Source organism: Anomalospiza imberbis, chromosome 7, assembly GCF_031753505.1.
Source record: "Anomalospiza imberbis isolate Cuckoo-Finch-1a 21T00152 chromosome 7, ASM3175350v1, whole genome shotgun sequence".
NCBI lineage: Eukaryota > Metazoa > Chordata > Aves > Passeriformes > Viduidae > Anomalospiza > Anomalospiza imberbis.
Window position 1 is genome coordinate 27098861 of NC_089687.1, and position 16223 is coordinate 27115083.

General features: G+C 39.6%; 1 protein-coding gene and 1 long non-coding RNA gene across 3 annotated transcripts; one reads left to right on the plus strand and one right to left on the minus strand.

Moving 5' to 3' along the window:
* The first annotated feature begins 1084 nt into the window (after positions 1 to 1084).
* On the plus strand, positions 1085 to 15213 carry TMEM237 (transmembrane protein 237). 2 transcript variants are annotated; one of them, XM_068196197.1, is made up of 12 exons: positions 1085 to 1998; positions 2731 to 2762; positions 4203 to 4259; positions 5272 to 5385; positions 5764 to 5878; positions 6436 to 6593; positions 7208 to 7331; positions 8294 to 8485; positions 9404 to 9477; positions 9947 to 10040; positions 10829 to 10950; positions 12457 to 15213. In XM_068196197.1, the coding sequence occupies exons 1-12, from the start codon at positions 1976 to 1978 to the stop codon at positions 12522 to 12524; spliced, it is 1173 nt and encodes a 390-aa protein (XP_068052298.1). In that variant the 5' UTR covers positions 1085 to 1975; the 3' UTR covers positions 12525 to 15213. The 2 variants fall into 2 exon arrangements, with proteins under 2 accessions (XP_068052298.1, XP_068052297.1); XM_068196196.1 differs by lacking the exon at positions 1085 to 1998 and having other exon boundaries at positions 2412 to 2762.
* On the minus strand, positions 3603 to 6528 carry LOC137477293 (uncharacterized). The gene is made up of 2 exons (XR_011000920.1): positions 6393 to 6528; positions 3603 to 4071 (listed from the first exon to the last, which is right to left on the minus strand). It is a non-coding gene; the product is annotated as an uncharacterized lncRNA (long non-coding RNA).
* Positions 15214 to 16223: the final 1010 nt, after the last annotated feature.

The following is a 16223-nucleotide window of genomic DNA, read 5'->3' on the forward strand; positions in this document are numbered from 1 at the left end:
ATAGCAGCCAGCCCTCTGCTGCTGGTCCATGACCAGCCTCCCCACTTCTGCCTAGTCCAGCATTTGTCGACTCTTTCTCTTTGCCTTTTTTCCATGTATTATTTCTTACTTTGGTGTTTTGTTTTGTTTTTTTCCGATTAACTTCATTCATCAGTTTGAGACCCTGGCTACAAGCTGAACTAGTCTAGAACTCTTTTTCTTCTTGATTTTGCTTGTCTGCAGCCCGAGAGACGACGACTCCCGCTCGGCGCCGCGGAGCTGGGCTCGCTCCGATGAACCAGCCGCCGGCGAGAAGGCGCAGCCCGGGAAAACGGGAAGCCGAACCTCCCGGCGCTGGAGGGGGCGCAGCCGCGGCGCAGGGCGGAAGGAGCAGCGGCTCCTCCCCGCAGAGCCGGAGCTGGGCGGGCGCGGCCCATGGCGGCGCGGCGGGCGGGCCCCGGCGTGGTGAGGGGGCGGTGGGGCCGGAGCGGGAGGGGGGGCGAACGGCTCCGTGGGGCTGCAGCGGGGGGGGCCCGGCGGCGGGAGCTTGGCCCACCTGAGCGCTGTTGCTGAAGGGATGTGGCAGGCCGCTACCCAGCGGCAGCTGCTCCGGGGAGGCGGAGCTGAAGCGCGACGCTGGAGCGGAGCGCCCTGGTACGAGAGCGCCCTGGTAGCGCGGCTCCCGCGTCCCCGCTCCGCTGCGGAGGCGGTGCCCGCCCTGCTGCATCCCGCGGGAGGGGGAAATGTAACCGGCCGCAGGGTCGCACGTTTCTGAACGTCTTAGTAGCGAAAGCAAGCAAGCATTTCCTTGGTGTATTTTTTCATATAAACCTCTCAAAAGAAAACCTGCAAGGCTTTAACAAATCTGTGAAGGCTGATTCAGTGTTTTTAAACATTCTGGACATTTAAACCTTTCCTTCTCCGCATCCTGGAATGGACACCCAGGGAGTTGGGTAGCTCGTTTTCCCCCTGAGTTTCCAGGTGCGTCCCACTGTCTTGTGGCCTGGCTCAGGTGTGCAAACACAGGCTTTGACCGAGGCAGCCTGGTTCGTGGGAGTCTCTTGGTTTTGGGGTCACTTTAGAGCACTCAGCGGCTCTTCTGTCCATAGACTCACCCTTTCTATGAAATTTGGGGTGAGTTACTTCAGACTCCGTGAAATTGCAAATAGACCAAAACTGATAGCTCTGTGGCAGAGCTGAGGACTGTCACACAGATGGACAAATGAGTATTTACGACTGGCTGTTTGCCTGTGGTTTCCTGTGTTGCAAGGAATAAATGATACAGAAATCAATGCACTTGCCAGTTGTTCTGTAGAAGGTAAAAAAATAGAAAGGTACTACTGAGTACAGTTACTACTGCAAAGGCAGTGAATGCTGTATAAAAGGTATAAAAGCCTTTTGTTTGTTTTTATGGAGTTTTTTAGCTTTTAGTTTTTTTAAATACTAAATATCCTAAACATTAAATATTTACGGCCACAAGAATGTTGGAAACAATAAAAGTAATGAGATTTGACCTTTACCAATATTTTTTTCCCTTATGGTGCACCAATATAGCGTGACCACTCCCCACCAGTTTGCTGGAAGCCCCTTAGGGTGTGCAGTTCTCTACCTGTGTAAGTGGCACTTGCTGTCAATCTTCAACATGGCCAAAATCCAAGTGAGAGATTTGAAGTCTAATCCCAGAAACCCTTCCTTGCATGAGGCATCTCATTTGCTTTGGGTAAACAAACCAATGTAAAACTTGCTTATAGGAACCTGTGCCAGCATGCAGAGTGAAGGGTTTTTTAGTGCAAGTAATATTTGCTGTTATTGACAACCTGCCCTTGTTTCAAATGGGAGTAGTTCTGGGTCCTGACCCAGGGGTAGGAGGGTTCAGGTCCAGCTAATCCTGGCTGCCTGAAGTTTATTTTTAGTTCAGAATTAGCTGAGGTTCAGTGTGAGCATTGCGAGGGAGCCTAGACCAGTTCACAGTGCCTCTTTCAGGGAACGACTTCAGATGATATGGGAAAGAAACAAGTGGTAAGTTTGTGGATCCTTGCGTCTTACCAGTCTTACAGCCCTTTTTATTTCTGGTATCTGAATTTTCTGGGCATGGGAATTACTTTTTTGTGCATGTTCTTTCAAGATAATTGTGCAATACAAAATCTGAAAGTTAACTCCTTTTTCTAGATAAGAGAAAGGTACGAGCTCAGTTTCAGATTATTATCTGGAGATCCTTTTAGATTTTAGGTGTTTGAGCTGCTGGTAAATATGTTCAAAGTTATATGGAAAAATGACATTTTATAATATTTAAAAGTATTTTCATAAGTGAGCTTATTTCCTTTTATTGCTTTTATTATTGTTCTGAATTTACCTCATTAATAGAAAATACTCAGCTCACATTGTATACTGTACAATTATTGAATGCATAATTTATTATAATAGTTTATTTAAATAGAATGACTAATGAGCTTTCTAGTGAAGGTGGTACCTTACATGAAAAGTGGAAATTATTGAAGCTGAAATGCAAGTTGTGTCTCAGACACAGAGGTTAGCTGTATGTTCCTACTGCAGTGCCCATCAGAACTCTGATAAAGGTATATTAGTCCTGCATCTTTTACATCCTGCTTTTATGTAACATCTCCATTAGGAATGTTTGGCCATTTAGGAGGCATACAGAGCAAAACATACCTTGGATATTCTGATCTGAAGCTGTTTCCTGAGAGGTGGTTCCATGCTGGCAGAAGCTGACTTTTGTCTCTTGTCTTTCAGTGCCCGCCTCGTGCCCTTCCTCCAGTGCCAAGGTAAAATCATTGCATTCTGTAGAACTGATCATGATGCTGTACTGCAGATTTTGAAAGTAGTAACATTAAATAAGTTTCATAAACATCTGAGCAGTAAAATTGCTTCTCTTGCTAATTTATTGTCCCAAAATGCTTTACAAGGAATGCAAAGCATTTTAAAGTTTCATAGAAGCCAAGAAATTTTACCATATTACCTCAATTTTAATACTCATGAGAGATAAATCCTTTAAAAACTTTTGGGCAAATATTCCAGTCTTAATGTCTAGTATAACTTAATTGTTGTTCATTTTAATCTCTTCTTCCTCTCTCTTTCTTTTATTATGCGTTCTTTAATTTATTTGAATCACAAATACTTAAAACCAGGAATTTCTGGAATTAGACTAGATATTCTTTAATAGGAAGTTAGGTATTTATTAGTTTGATGGAGTATAGGGGAAAAATTTAGCTTTTTTTCAGTGTGAAAGGAAAAGCAATTATATAGTTTTTATGAGATGGTACTTCAGAATTCCTTCAAAGTACCTGCAAGTAAATGTGATGTTTATGATTGTTGACAGATAGTGTCTTTTTAGTGATGTATAGGCTCAAATGTTTCATAACTTCTGTTAGTTTGTTATATACCAGGCAGTAAGACAAGTTTTAATTAGCCAGGTGATTAAAGCTTTTAATCTGATCCACAGCTAGCCAATCAAGGAACTGTGCATAGTCACCCACAAAGTGTTGAATCTTGCCGATTGCTTCGAACCCTTAACCCTGTTATACACAACTGCTCTTAAAGAGGAGGGGGGATAAGGAAATTAACCATAAAAGCAGCAGAGTGAGTTTCACGATTGTGAATTGTAATTGATTCAGAACTAACTTTCTTTTTATCTTTTTACACTGCTTGTCAACAACTTTCCTTCCTCAATATGAAGTGGAAGCCAAGGTGAGTTATTAAAGAGAACTACAAACCTTGGTAGTTCCTTCTGGTGCCACTCATTCTCTCTTTAAAGATAGAGCCTTATACTTCTCTAAATGCAGGCTGATTATTTAAACTGGTTACCTGTGCATTGTTAGAACTGTTGTTTTTCTCTACTCTCTTTACTGTTAGCTATTTCCATCAAGGTAACTGAAATGTTGCCACTGTGCTTTAAACAGTAAGTTTATTTTTCAGAGCATTATTCAGAGTATTTCAGTTTATCGCTTAACATACATGCATGTATGTATTGAGCCTTTGCTGCACACAAGACTTCTTACCCTGATTTCTTACTCTGTTTTCCTACCATCTTCTGTACTCCTTCTCCTTGTGTGAACTGGTGAATTGTCATCTTACCTGTAAAAACAAAGGATGTCATAATTTGTAAAAAATAATTCATTTCTTAACTTGCAATAGGATGGCTGTTAAAAAAGGAAATTGAGATTTCTCCTTGCCGTGCACCCATACTTCTGTTTTATGTTATGCAGATGAAATTCCACTCAGTCGTCCCAAAAAAAGGAAACCCAAAGGAAAGACTCCATTAGGTATGGTCCTGCCAAGACTAAAAACTGTTCTTTTATTCCTTCCATTTTTTCCTTTCTAACTTCTTTGCATAATTCATTAAATAGATATTTCCACCTGTAAGCTGCTTATGTTGAATGTGTTAAGCACTTGAATTTTTGAATGAACAAAGATAAAACTCATTTAGCAGTCTGGTTCAGTTTCAGTCCTTGGCCAAATAAAGTCACAAGTTAATCACTCCATTATCACTGAAGAGTTGACTGTGAAATACTATTATTTGCTGGTTACTTTTGCACAATAAATGTTTATAAAAGGTGGGTAAACTTGACTTTTAAGTGGAAACAAAGATTCAGTTGTTACCATAAAAATTGCAGTCCTTGAAGGCACTATTAACAAACAGGTGCGATGTAAAATGGAGAAGTAATTTTGTCTTTCTGCATCTGATCATGCAAGTTGATGCTACTGCACTATAATATGAATTAATTTTAACCTTTCACGGAAATATAATTCCTCCGAAGTATAATAATTAATCACTCAGACTGGAGTAAATATCCTTCAGTGGATTCTTTTCTGCTCCTTTTTTATTCTTGTGCTCTATGTTTAGTATTTAAATTTTCCTTTGATGTGATGCAATTTTGCCTTAGCACATATCTGTGTATCACCATGCAAAAAGCTATTATTTTTTTCTTGACTCTTGCATTATAATTTTTGCCCATAGAAAAGAGAAATACAGAGGTGTAGTTCTTTCCAGTGATGGATTCTTTTCAGGCAGTCCTCTGCTGTATGCCCAAATGGGAATGTGCTACTTCATGGATACTTTAATTCCCTCCTGAGCATGTTACTGTTACTGTGAAATACCTTTGTATATTTCTACTTCTCATAATTGATTGTCAGCTCTTCCATTTCCTATAGCCAATGCATTTTCATCTCACTTGTTGCTCAGCTGGGCAACAATGTGGTAAATGGCAGCTTTCTTTTGCCTGTTTCTCAGTGGCTCTGAATTCAGGCTGCTGGGTCTTTTCCTGTGGTTTTTAGATGGCATTGTGCAAGCAGCAGTTCGTCGGCAGTCTGAAAGCAGTGAGCCCCTGACCCCTGAACCTCCTGATGCCCCTCCTCAGAGGAAGCGCAAGAAGAAGAAAGTACCTGCTGGTACGTGAAATAGTGGTAGATGGGAAAGAGAAGTGAATAAAACTTGGGAACACAGAAATATTATTGGACAATGTGTATTTAGTTTTAAAACATTCCATGTGCTTCTTTACCTAAAATAGCTGAAAGTGATCTCTGGATGAGTGGTAGCTTAGAGTTTCTCTTTCTGGTTTCAGATTTCATAGGGTACAAACCTCCATGAAAATAATGGATATAGAGTTTTGGAAATTATGTAATACTTTATATAATTCAAAGCTCAGATCATGTTGGTTTTTGCCACTCTTTTTATATAATAACTGTTTATGTATTTAGGTGAATGTATTTCCATTTTTATGAAAGCTCTGAAACTTGCATGTTGGGTTGGTTTTTTTTAATCTTCAGATTCTGAGACCTCTTTTACCCAGCAGAATGTGGCATCCCTATTTCAGAATGGAAATGGCATGGATGTCCCTGACGCTGAAGAAACGGTGATCCGCAAACAGAGAAAAAGAACAAAGTGAGACAAAACTAGTATAGCTCATAATCTGGATTAACTGTAACAGTGAATTTGGCTGAGGAGTATTTTACATTGTCATTTGGCAAAAATGTAAAATCTTGAAGCCCACAATACCATTCAGCCTGTGTACAGTTCTTTCCAGGGTTAAGATCTAACTTTTTTCACTTCTTCGTTCTGTGCATACCTGGATGCATCACAGCTCTAAATACATGTTCATGAGCCTAATAGTTCTGTCACAGACTTGAAGAAATTAGAATTTGCAACTGCTTTCTATCATTCTTACTATCTTAATTATACAAAAGTTAGCTTTTTTCCCCAATTATTCTGATGTGTTCGAATCGTAATCTCTTGGTATGGGATTAGTTTTGTGGTTTTGGTCAACTACCTGCATGGGAACTTTAGTCCTTAAAATTATAAACAGGGTAATATTATACAGGTCGTAGTCTGATGGGTTCTTATCAGTCAGGTTAGGCATGTTAAATGTTTATAGGAGCCTTTGGATTTTACACAGTACCTCCTATTCTTTCTCTGTCCCATTGTGTGTTCTGTGCCAACAGGAAACCTCGGCCAGCCGAAGTGAGCTCCAATGAGCTGGAAGTGGAGGAGGAAGACATCATTGAAGATGAGCACAGAAAGAGCCCAGATCAGCAGCCTGTGTTTGCTGCTCCCACTGGAATTAGTCAGCCTGTTAGCAAAGTGTTTGTTGAAAAAAATCGTGAGTTCATATTGTGACTTAAGTAATTTAAGGACATTCTTGCAATTAGAAGAAGCATTATTGTATCTAAAATCTAAATACTGTCATATTGGGAAGAATTTTTAAAAAAGTTTTCCAAAACAGAAATTATTTCAAAAGAAATACACATGACGATTTTTCAACAGTGAATGGTGGTGTTGCTGTGCTGGTATATTTGGTTTGATTTTTTAATTCCGTGGTGGCGGTGAAAAAGGTTTCAAAGTACCTAGCTGAGCTTTTTTGACTTAATATTGTCACAGTACCTTGGGAAGAAACTATTACTTCCAAAAAGTCTTTCAGGTGGAAGTTTTTTTCAGGGTGTTTGTGTTTTTCTGTTGTTTTGTTTGGGTTTTTTTGTCCCAGGGAACACTGAGTAATTTCCCAAAGTGCTTTGCACATTGTTAACTCCATAACCTGATCCACCAGGATGCATCATTCTGACCAGAGGCATCCTGTATCAGTGTAAGCTGACAAAGGGCAGGAAGGGGAGAAGAAATTTCTGATGCTTACAGCTTTTTAACACTAATAAGCATTAATGTAGAAATGATGGTGAAAGGAAACAGAGCTCTCTAAAACTGATCTCCTTATTCTTTCAGGGCGTTTTCATGCAGCTGACCGTGCAGAATTGATTAAAACCACTGAAAATATCAATGTACTTTTGGACGTGAAGGCTTCATGGACTACTAGAGATGTTGCCCTCTCAGTGCACCGAAGTTTCAGGTGAAAGATAAATTTTCTGATATAAATAAACATAAATCGGGGGTTTGGTTTGAGTTTTTGGGGTTTTTTTCCTCCCTGAAAATTAGTGTCTTTCCTCTATAGTTGTGGCGTATTTTTATTTGTTTTGGATATTCCTAATAAATGGTGGTTCTGGATTCAACAGCTATAAAGTTTATCAGTCCTTTAGCTTTTGGTATTTGTTATCAAGATTATTAATTTCTCGTGTAGATATCACATGTGAAATACAGCTTATAAAAAGAATAACTAAGAAAGCCATATTGCAAGGATTCAGACAAAATCTCAATAGCAAGAGATTGAGCTGATAACCAAAACATTAAACACCTACAGAAGTGTGTTAGAAAGTAGGACTGACCCATCATGTGTATTACCAGAATAAAAATACCTGAATTCAGACAGTTCTCAAAAGAAAAATCCTGGTTGGTGGGAAAGAGGGAGGAGTGAAATTGCACTGGGGGAATAAGCTTGCACATAAATAGCAAAATCATTACTTTTTTAATATGCGGTTGTTTTGTAATAGAGAATGGGAAGATAACAGCCATCTTCCGTGGTGTATTTTAGCTGGAAGCCTGTGCTTGAGCCTGTGCTCAAGCTTTTCCTTAGCAATGAGGATATTGAAAATATTGCCCTGGGGACAAGTTAGAATGTTGTGTAAGTGTAAGGGGCAGTGGTCTTGGGAAACTACAGTGAAAGTATTTAATGCCTGTGGCTGTAATGAAGGGAAGACAAAACATCTTTGTTTTCTTTAAGTGCTCAGGTTCTGGTGCATCTGGTATGACAGGAGGAAACAAAACTCTTGCTTAGATTTTTTTAAACTAGATCAGAAAAAGCACTCAGAAACAATCTCTGAAAGGCCTGAAAAGCAGGGTTGAATAGATGTATTCATAGGCCTTTTCTATCTATAGCTAATTCATGATGTTAAAACTGGTCTTTCCTCCATTCAGGGTCTTGGGCCTCTTCACACATGGCTTCCTTGCTGGTTATGCTGTATGGAACATCGTGGTTATCTACATTTTGGCAGGAAATGAGCTTTCCATGGTTTCTAACCTGCTTGAGCAGTATAAGACAATAGCATACCCAGCTCAAAGTTTGTTCTATTTCTTGCTGTCTATAAGTACAGTCTCAGCCTTTGACAGGTAAAGCATATTTGTATTTGAAAGGTGTATATATATAATTTGCGTATGTGATGTTCCTTTCTCCTTTGGCACATGTTGATTTGCTGTTGATGATTTAATTTATATACTCAAAGAATGATTTTTCATATGGCTGACTGAACACAGAAGGGTGTACTTGTGCATCCAGACCTTTGGTACTCATTTCTGTCTGGTGCTTGCACTCTGCTTCAATGTACTGCTGCTGTTTGTGGGATCAGGAGGTGAAGCAAATGTAAGAGCTGACCTGTTTTTTTTGGCGGTGGGACAGTGAAGAGGGGTAGAGAGCAACAAATGTTTCTGTCGGGTTCACCTTCATATGAATCCATTGCCTAGCCAGGTTTGAAACATAGCTGAGTGAACAGTTTTCCTGGTTTAGCTGGGGCTTCTGCATTACAGATAAAGAGTGTGAATGAAAAGAAAGAAGCTCAAAAAAGATCATTCACTAGACTAGATTAATGGATATTACAGATGTTTCTTTTAGTTACAGATAGGATAAGCCAGTGGGGGAGTTGGTGCTATGAAAAAAATTGTGACTTCTTTCCCTCCAAAGATGGCAGGGAGGAGTCCCAAGTTACTCACTTTTGCTCCTGTAAGCAGTGTAAGCACTTACATTAGCATGGACACAACTGAATGGCAAAGATTAGAGGGGACAGATGTCCCCAGGTTCTCCCTGTTTCAGAAAGGTCTGCAGTGGGAAACCTTATGGAACATCCTCCTTTGTTTTGGAATTGGCATAACGAGGACCATTGCCATGTGTGTGGAATATAGTTGTAGATTAAGGCACTGTTACAAAGGCAGAAAAAATACCTTGCAAAAAGTAAAAGAACAGTAGAATACTGTTAGAGGACCAATGACATTGTCATACTGGGCTGTGTTAATGACTCTTGATTTTGTTATCAGGATTGATCTGGCAAAAGCATCCATTGCACTGAGGGGCTTTCTAACCCTAGACCCAGCAGCACTAGCTTCTTTCTGTAAGTATTTTGAAGTGGATCAGAAGCTGTCCAGAAAATCTGGTAAATTGAAAACTCCTCCATACTCTTTTTACTGAAATATTCCTCCCAGCTTATTTTCTGCTTTAGAATAAATGACTTGCTCAGTAGTTGATAATAGCAATGGCCATAATCACTTTGTTCCATAATTTTTAAAGCATTTGCAATAGTAGCATTAGTGGGGCTGTTAGTGAGATAGTTCTTTTTCATGTCTGAATATTGAATACAAATCTAACAAAAAAAACCAGAATCACAAGATGCAAGCTTTGATGTAGCTCATGGATTGCAAAAGTGCAGAAACCAGATTTTGATAGGTCAGGAGAATGTTAAACAAAATAGAATGAATTAAAGCAGACTAGGATTGGAGGCAGTGGAGTGAAAGGAAAGAAAATGTAGTGATGAGACAGCATTTTGGGATTATATCTGACACTACTAATTCCATTTCTTCCAGTGTACTTTGCTGCTCTTATCTTATCCTTAAGCCAGCAGATGACATGTGACAGAATCAACCTCTACACACCACCTTCAGAAAATGGCAGTATCTGGTAGGAAACGAGAAATTATTTCTGTAAAATACAGCACAGCTCACTTAGGGACCTTTGTCAAACTGGCAGATTGAAGATATTGTACAGGATATGTAAGAAAGTATTGATGAAGGATTTTATTTCTGAACCTGCCTTTGAGCTTGTCCTGAATATTTGCTATTTTCACTAAAAAATAAGAACTCAAGGATGAGTTTGGTCATGTTGTTTGCAAATCCATTATACCTCTAACAAGAGTTGGAATGATGCTGGAAATGTCATCTGGCAGGAACCTTAAGAATCTCTGTTGCTTGAGAGTGGGACCCTGCTAAGGTAAGTAACCATTTTGGCTTCAAGGGCAGGGCATTCTGTACACAAACACTGTCTTTGAAGGAGTCTGCCACAATATGCATGGGCTTAGCAGACACAGCTAGCATTTAAATATAAACCATGGTTTCATTTTAGGTGATCCCATCCAAAACTGTTAGTTTCTGAAGTACCTATTAATGGGCTCAAATTCTGGTAGCATGAATTTTTAAAGTAAACCAGGAGAAGTAGAACAGAAGCCTTTATGTGAAAATGTGCTGGTTTGGGCAGTTAGTTTTTTGCGAGGGTGGAGGTTTAGGGTTTCTGTGAATTTTGGTAATTGTTCTCTTTACCAGGCCTTTGCAATGCAAGACCGTCATGGATGGTACAAGTAGCTCTCTTTTCACATCTGGCTTAGAAAACTTGTTTTGATGTTACTCTGTTGCAATTCTTACTGTAACTTCTGTGCACCAATGATGACTGATGGTTTGATGTGTCTTTCCCAGGACTGCAGGTACAGAGGCAGAAATTGTTCATTCGTGGGTTGTGGTGAATCTCGTAGTGTCTGTTCTAGTTGGGACAAGTTGGATCTTCTTAAGTTCCCGGCCAGAGCTGGACCATAGTGAAGGTAGGAAACATTAATAGGCAAAATGTTGTTTATTCAAGTTGTTGGGTTTTTTATCTGCTGTGCTCTGCATTTGGTGTTCAAGACTAGTCCTGAGAAATTTTGTGACTGAGGAAGAACAAGTATTTCCTAGCAACCTTGCACAGCAAATGCTTTTTAGGATGCTGGTGTCTGTGTTTGGTATTATAAACATTAATTTAAAAATAAAAGCTTTATTTGTCCTGTCTGAAGCAATGTGAATTTTGAAACATTACAGAAGGTCTCTTTTCAATGAAGAGAAGAATAATTTAAAATACTTTAACAGTATTTTAAATATTTATTCTATGTGTGTCTTAGAAAATTCCCTAATGTTATTCATGTTCCTTCTGCAAGTGTTAAATGGGTTACAAGTTCAGTATTATTTTCAGTAGGACATTGCAGTAGTTTTGGGAACTTCCTAGCTTAGAAAAGTCAGATTTGTGCTTGCAGAACAGTCCTTCAGATGAGGACAGTTTGTGCTGGTCCAGGCTGTAGGAGGGGGAAGCAAGTTCTCATGGAAGAAACTTGGCTAGAAACTGGGCCTTCTTCCTTTTGTGTTCCACCTGGGATCCAAAAGGTGCGTCCTAACTCAGCATTCCTGTCAAGTGCGTGCAGCCTGTCACTTGAAGGTATGCTGTACATAAAAATCCTAAGTTTCAACTTAGAAGTCAAAACGTATCCTAAAAACACCGTGACTTGAAGCACAGAATTGTGTTTGGGAGGCTGAGGATTCAACATGCCTCTTCAAATTACTTTTGAATTATAATGTACAGGTGTCCGTATTTCAGCTGGCTCCAGTTGCTGTGTTTATTTCTAATAAATCATGTAATGAGTTAAAAAACCCCAAATAACTAAGTTGCAGCCTTTACAGTCCTCAGTGGTAAAATTTATAACAGATGCTTAAATCATATTTAAAACCCATAAATAATAAGGACTTACACAAGGAATCCAGTGGCAAAATTTTACTCAGGTTTTGATTAATTTTTTTTGATTCTTACGTGTGCCTACTAAGATTGGAAAACCACTTCAGAAATTTCTAGAGAGAAATTCATTAGTACTTATTCCAAATAGTAGAGAAAGTTTAGTCTGCTAAGGATGGGATATGCTAACTTAACACTGTGAGACACAGAGCAAAGACTTCTAAAAATGAACAAGTCTCTAAACAGAAGTCTTCCTTCTTGGGTCTGTCACTCTCAAAACTTTAACAGTCCCTCAGTCTGATTCAGGGTTGTGTTTCAGTGTCCATGTTGAATGCATGATGGTACTGCACATGATCAACTGTTAATATTGTCACCAATCCTGTCAGTTTTGGGGAGCAGCAATTGTTTTCTAAAAATATTGGTGGCCCTTGCCATCGCTGAGTTGTTGATGATACGATTGGGATAAAAAGCAGGAGGCTTGGGGGAATGCCAGGGTACTTTTCAGGAATAATGGAGTTGTATTCAGGTGAAAGTTTTCAAAGAAAACATAATTCTTTCCTTTCTCTTTCAGAATTGATGTTTCATTCTGAAATTGAGGAATTTCCTCACGGAGATGTCATACCTAGAGTCCAGCCATAAGTGTGGAACAAGAATCTGCATATATTGTAGCTGTGACTGATGGCTCAACATGTTGTATTATAGCTATGTATTATAATTTTCATAAAGAAAAAAATGTATTTTTATATTGTATATATTTAATGTTGATATTTTAAGTATGCTACAGTTTCCAAATGTGACTGAAAACTTTTATACTTTTGCTTTTTATTTTACAAAGTACATTATCCCTGGTGCATAAAGTCAAGGTGATTTTGTAAATACTGCTACCTGCATAGCCAAAGACACTAGAGGGATGCAGAAGATCAGGTGTTCAGTGCTTTTTTGACTGCTGTACACTCTTCAATAACCCACTTTTGTTACTAATGCAAACAGCAGTTAGCTTATCTGATTTGGTTAAACATTTTCTAGAGATTAAAAAAAAAATCTTACAACAAAAGTAGCCTAAGGAAAATTTATAACCAAACAGAGTTAGGAAACATACCCCTCACCAAGTTAGTAATCTTAAAATAACCTACATTTATTTGTCATAAAATATTTTTCTAGAATAAGGGATTAAATTGACAGGGATTTTGCTTAGTAATCCATAAAAGAGGATTATTAAAATCCACTTTTTAAATCTTCATTTAGTTCTCTTGACAAAAATCTTGATGATAACAAGTTCTTATAGGCTGATGTAGATACAAGATAAAGAAGTTTTAATGTTGCAACAGTTTGGTCAGTTAAATACATTTTCTCATCAAACAGGGTGTTTTTGTGTTGCCATCAGGATGGATCAGTGTCCTGTAATTCCTCAACAGTCAAGAAGTGTAACTGTTCCAAAGCCATTCACACGAACAGTGTTCTGATTTCTTCTGATCTGGTATGGCAAGAGCAATCATTTTATGCACTGCTCTTTCTGAACAGACTTGGATTTCATAGATGTTAAAAATGTTCCTACCTATTTTGATGGAGATTGTTTTCTGCCAAATTGTTGTTTTGTGTTAGGATAGAATGAGAAATTTCTTCCTAAAATTACAAGAAAATGCTTATTAAATCAGCCCAAAAAGTCTGCAGCAACCCACCTTCTATGCAGTGACATAGTAATAATCATAGCAGGCGATGGGTTTTGCTGACAAGATCCAACATTCCTTTTCCTTTATATTAAAGTGGCAAAATGAAAGCATTGCAGATGTGAACAAAGACAGATATATTGCAGGAACAAACAATCTCTTTAGTAAACACAGATAAGGTCTAGTTTGAAAACCATTTATCAAGAAAATATCACCTAAAGCCCAAAACTTGTTTGTATGTGTTACTTAACAGATATTGATTTTGCCTTGTTTGATTTAATACATGTGTCTGTGGGTGGTTGTAAAAGGGGTGCACTTACCAAAGTTGACTGAAGGATTACTGAACTTTTTTAGTAGTGAAGTTACGAGTAGCCAGATAAGACTTGAAAGGAAATGTCAAAGAGCTTTCAATGCTTTCTGTGCTAACTTTGTGCTGTTACCCGAGTTGCTTCAAAACAAACATGGGAACGTGAATTACTAGGGCTGTTGCTGCCCTGTTGAGGACTTGTGTTCTCTTGTGTCCATTCAGCAAATTTAAGTTATTCAAAAATTCAGTGTTCATGACATCTTTTAAATGCTGTGGCAGTCTTGGCAGGGACGAAAAAGACATCTACAAGAATTAAAAGATGTTCCACAGCTGTTGGCTGCATTCTGAGGCATTCAGTTTGCTGTGGGAAGGAGCCCTTAGCTTCTTCTGTAAAGTGTTGTGGCTCTTGTGTCTGTATTTTTGTAAAACTAGAGCTAAATTACAGCTGGCACTGCAATATACATTAAAATGGAGAGATTCAGGGTGCTGATCTCCTTCAGTTGTGCACCGCATGTTCTTGCCATGATTTGGCTGTAGGAGATGAGGGATGCGACAGGAAGCGTTCCCATGTAGTTTGCCACCACACTTTCTCCTGATGTTGTGCGTTTGCTTGCAGAGTCACTTACCTCCTGAAGATGAGATTTTTAATGGCGTGGCTGCAAGTTTTTTCTTTCATCTTGGTATGGTCAGAAGTATAATTTTGCCCATAAAATACAGAGCTCAGCAGAAGTGTGCTAATGCATCACATCAGTACAGGAAAAACTTGAATAACATCATCTCTTGATTTCTGACATTAACACTGGGAATTGGCCTTCCAACTATCCCGTAGACAAAGTGATGCCAGCCAAGAGCCAGATTCATTCTTATTGTGAAATATTACAGTTTTTATATAGTTGAGTAGGGATTGAATTAATGAACTTAATATGATCAATATTTCAAGCCAGGCTTGCCTTTCCAGTGTATATTTTTAGGAGGGTCTGAATATATCCATGTTTAAATTAATGAGTTTTGAGGTTGCCATATAAAAAGCACAATAAACAGTTTGATGGCTAATTATCTATTTTACAAAATACTTTGCATTCCATTAAGCCTCACAGTGGAATATGAGTTTAAGTGAGCTTTTTTTTTTTTAGTTTCTTGTAAAGTCTTAGAACAAGTTTACAGAATTGATGTTTAATTCTAGAACATGCAATATTTGTAGAAGCCTTAACTGAAATGCCTTTGTGCATTTCCATGTCATTGTTTTTGATGCATTTGTGTTAATGAAAAAAAGTTTTCAAATATGTTGGTGCCAAGTTCTTGTTTTTACATATATTAAACATATATTAAACAATTGCTGTAAACTAGTTAGAAATGATGGTACTACTTTGTCTTGTTTCCAGTTGTTTAGTCTGTTTAAAATAAATCAGTCTGAGAATTTGGGATGGGAGGCTGACGGGCTGTCTGGGGCTGCTCCAGACTTGGGTGGACAAAGCCCCATGCAGGCTGATCAGAGGCTGGACTCCAAAGCTAAAATGTTTTAATTACTTAAATTGTTCTAGTAATCTAGTAATATTTGGTTAATTTCGACTTGGTTTAAACATTACTTTCTCAAGGCAGTTTTCTCAAAACGAAGCCAAGGTGACGTTATTTTGCAGAGTGTCTTTTTAAAGTAGTTCTGGTATTGCTGAGGTAAACTTTAGGAGGGTTATGATTAGGTGAGAATTACTCCCTTGTGTATTTCCAGCAGAATGAATTTAAATGACTGAAGACTTTGGGAGATCAGAGAAAACCATCAGGTAAATACCTACAGCTAAGCCTAAGCATTACCTGTCTCTTCCTTTTTTCCTTAAAGCGGTGTGGACGGTGCTGTTGCATTCCTCAAGACGGCTGTGCTTTAAACTGCTGTGTAAGTCCCCAGATACTTGCAGAAAGACTGTTTTCCCTGGGTGTTATTTTTGTACTGTGGCCCGAGGCTGCTCCCTCCCTTCACGGAGGGCAAGGAGGCCTCCCAGCCTGAGACCCGCCGGTTGCTGGGTTCTGGGGACAGGTGCTTTAGGGGATGTCTTTTCCTGCCGTGTGTCGCCCTCCTGTCCCCGGTGCGTTTGTTTGCCCAGCAGCTTGTCCGCCGCGGTCACCTCGCTCCCCCTCAGCCCTGCCCGACCATCCCGCTCCCCCTCAGCCCTGCCCCGGCCATCCCGCTCCCCCTCAGCCCTGCCCGACCATCCCGCTCCCCCTCAGCCCTGCCCGGCCATCCCGCTCCCCCTCAGCCCTGCCCCGACCATTCCGCTCCCCCTCAGCCCTGCCCCGGCCATCCCGCTCCCCCTCAGCCCTGCCCCGACCATCCCGCTCCCCCTCAGCCCTGCCCCGACCATCCCGCTCCCC

Bases quoted from the DNA above. Each gene is read 5' to 3' on its own strand.
- TMEM237 (XM_068196196.1), top strand. From the start codon at position 2,693: ATGCTGGCAGAAGCTGACTTTTGTCTCTTGTCTTTCAGTGCCCGCCTC. The intron at 8,486-9,403 runs GTAAAGCATATT...TTTTGTTATCAG, and splicing joins ACAGTCTCAGCCTTTGACAG to GATTGATCTGGCAAAAGCAT. The intron at 10,951-12,456 runs GTAGGAAACATT...TTTCTCTTTCAG, and splicing joins AGAGCTGGACCATAGTGAAG to AATTGATGTTTCATTCTGAA.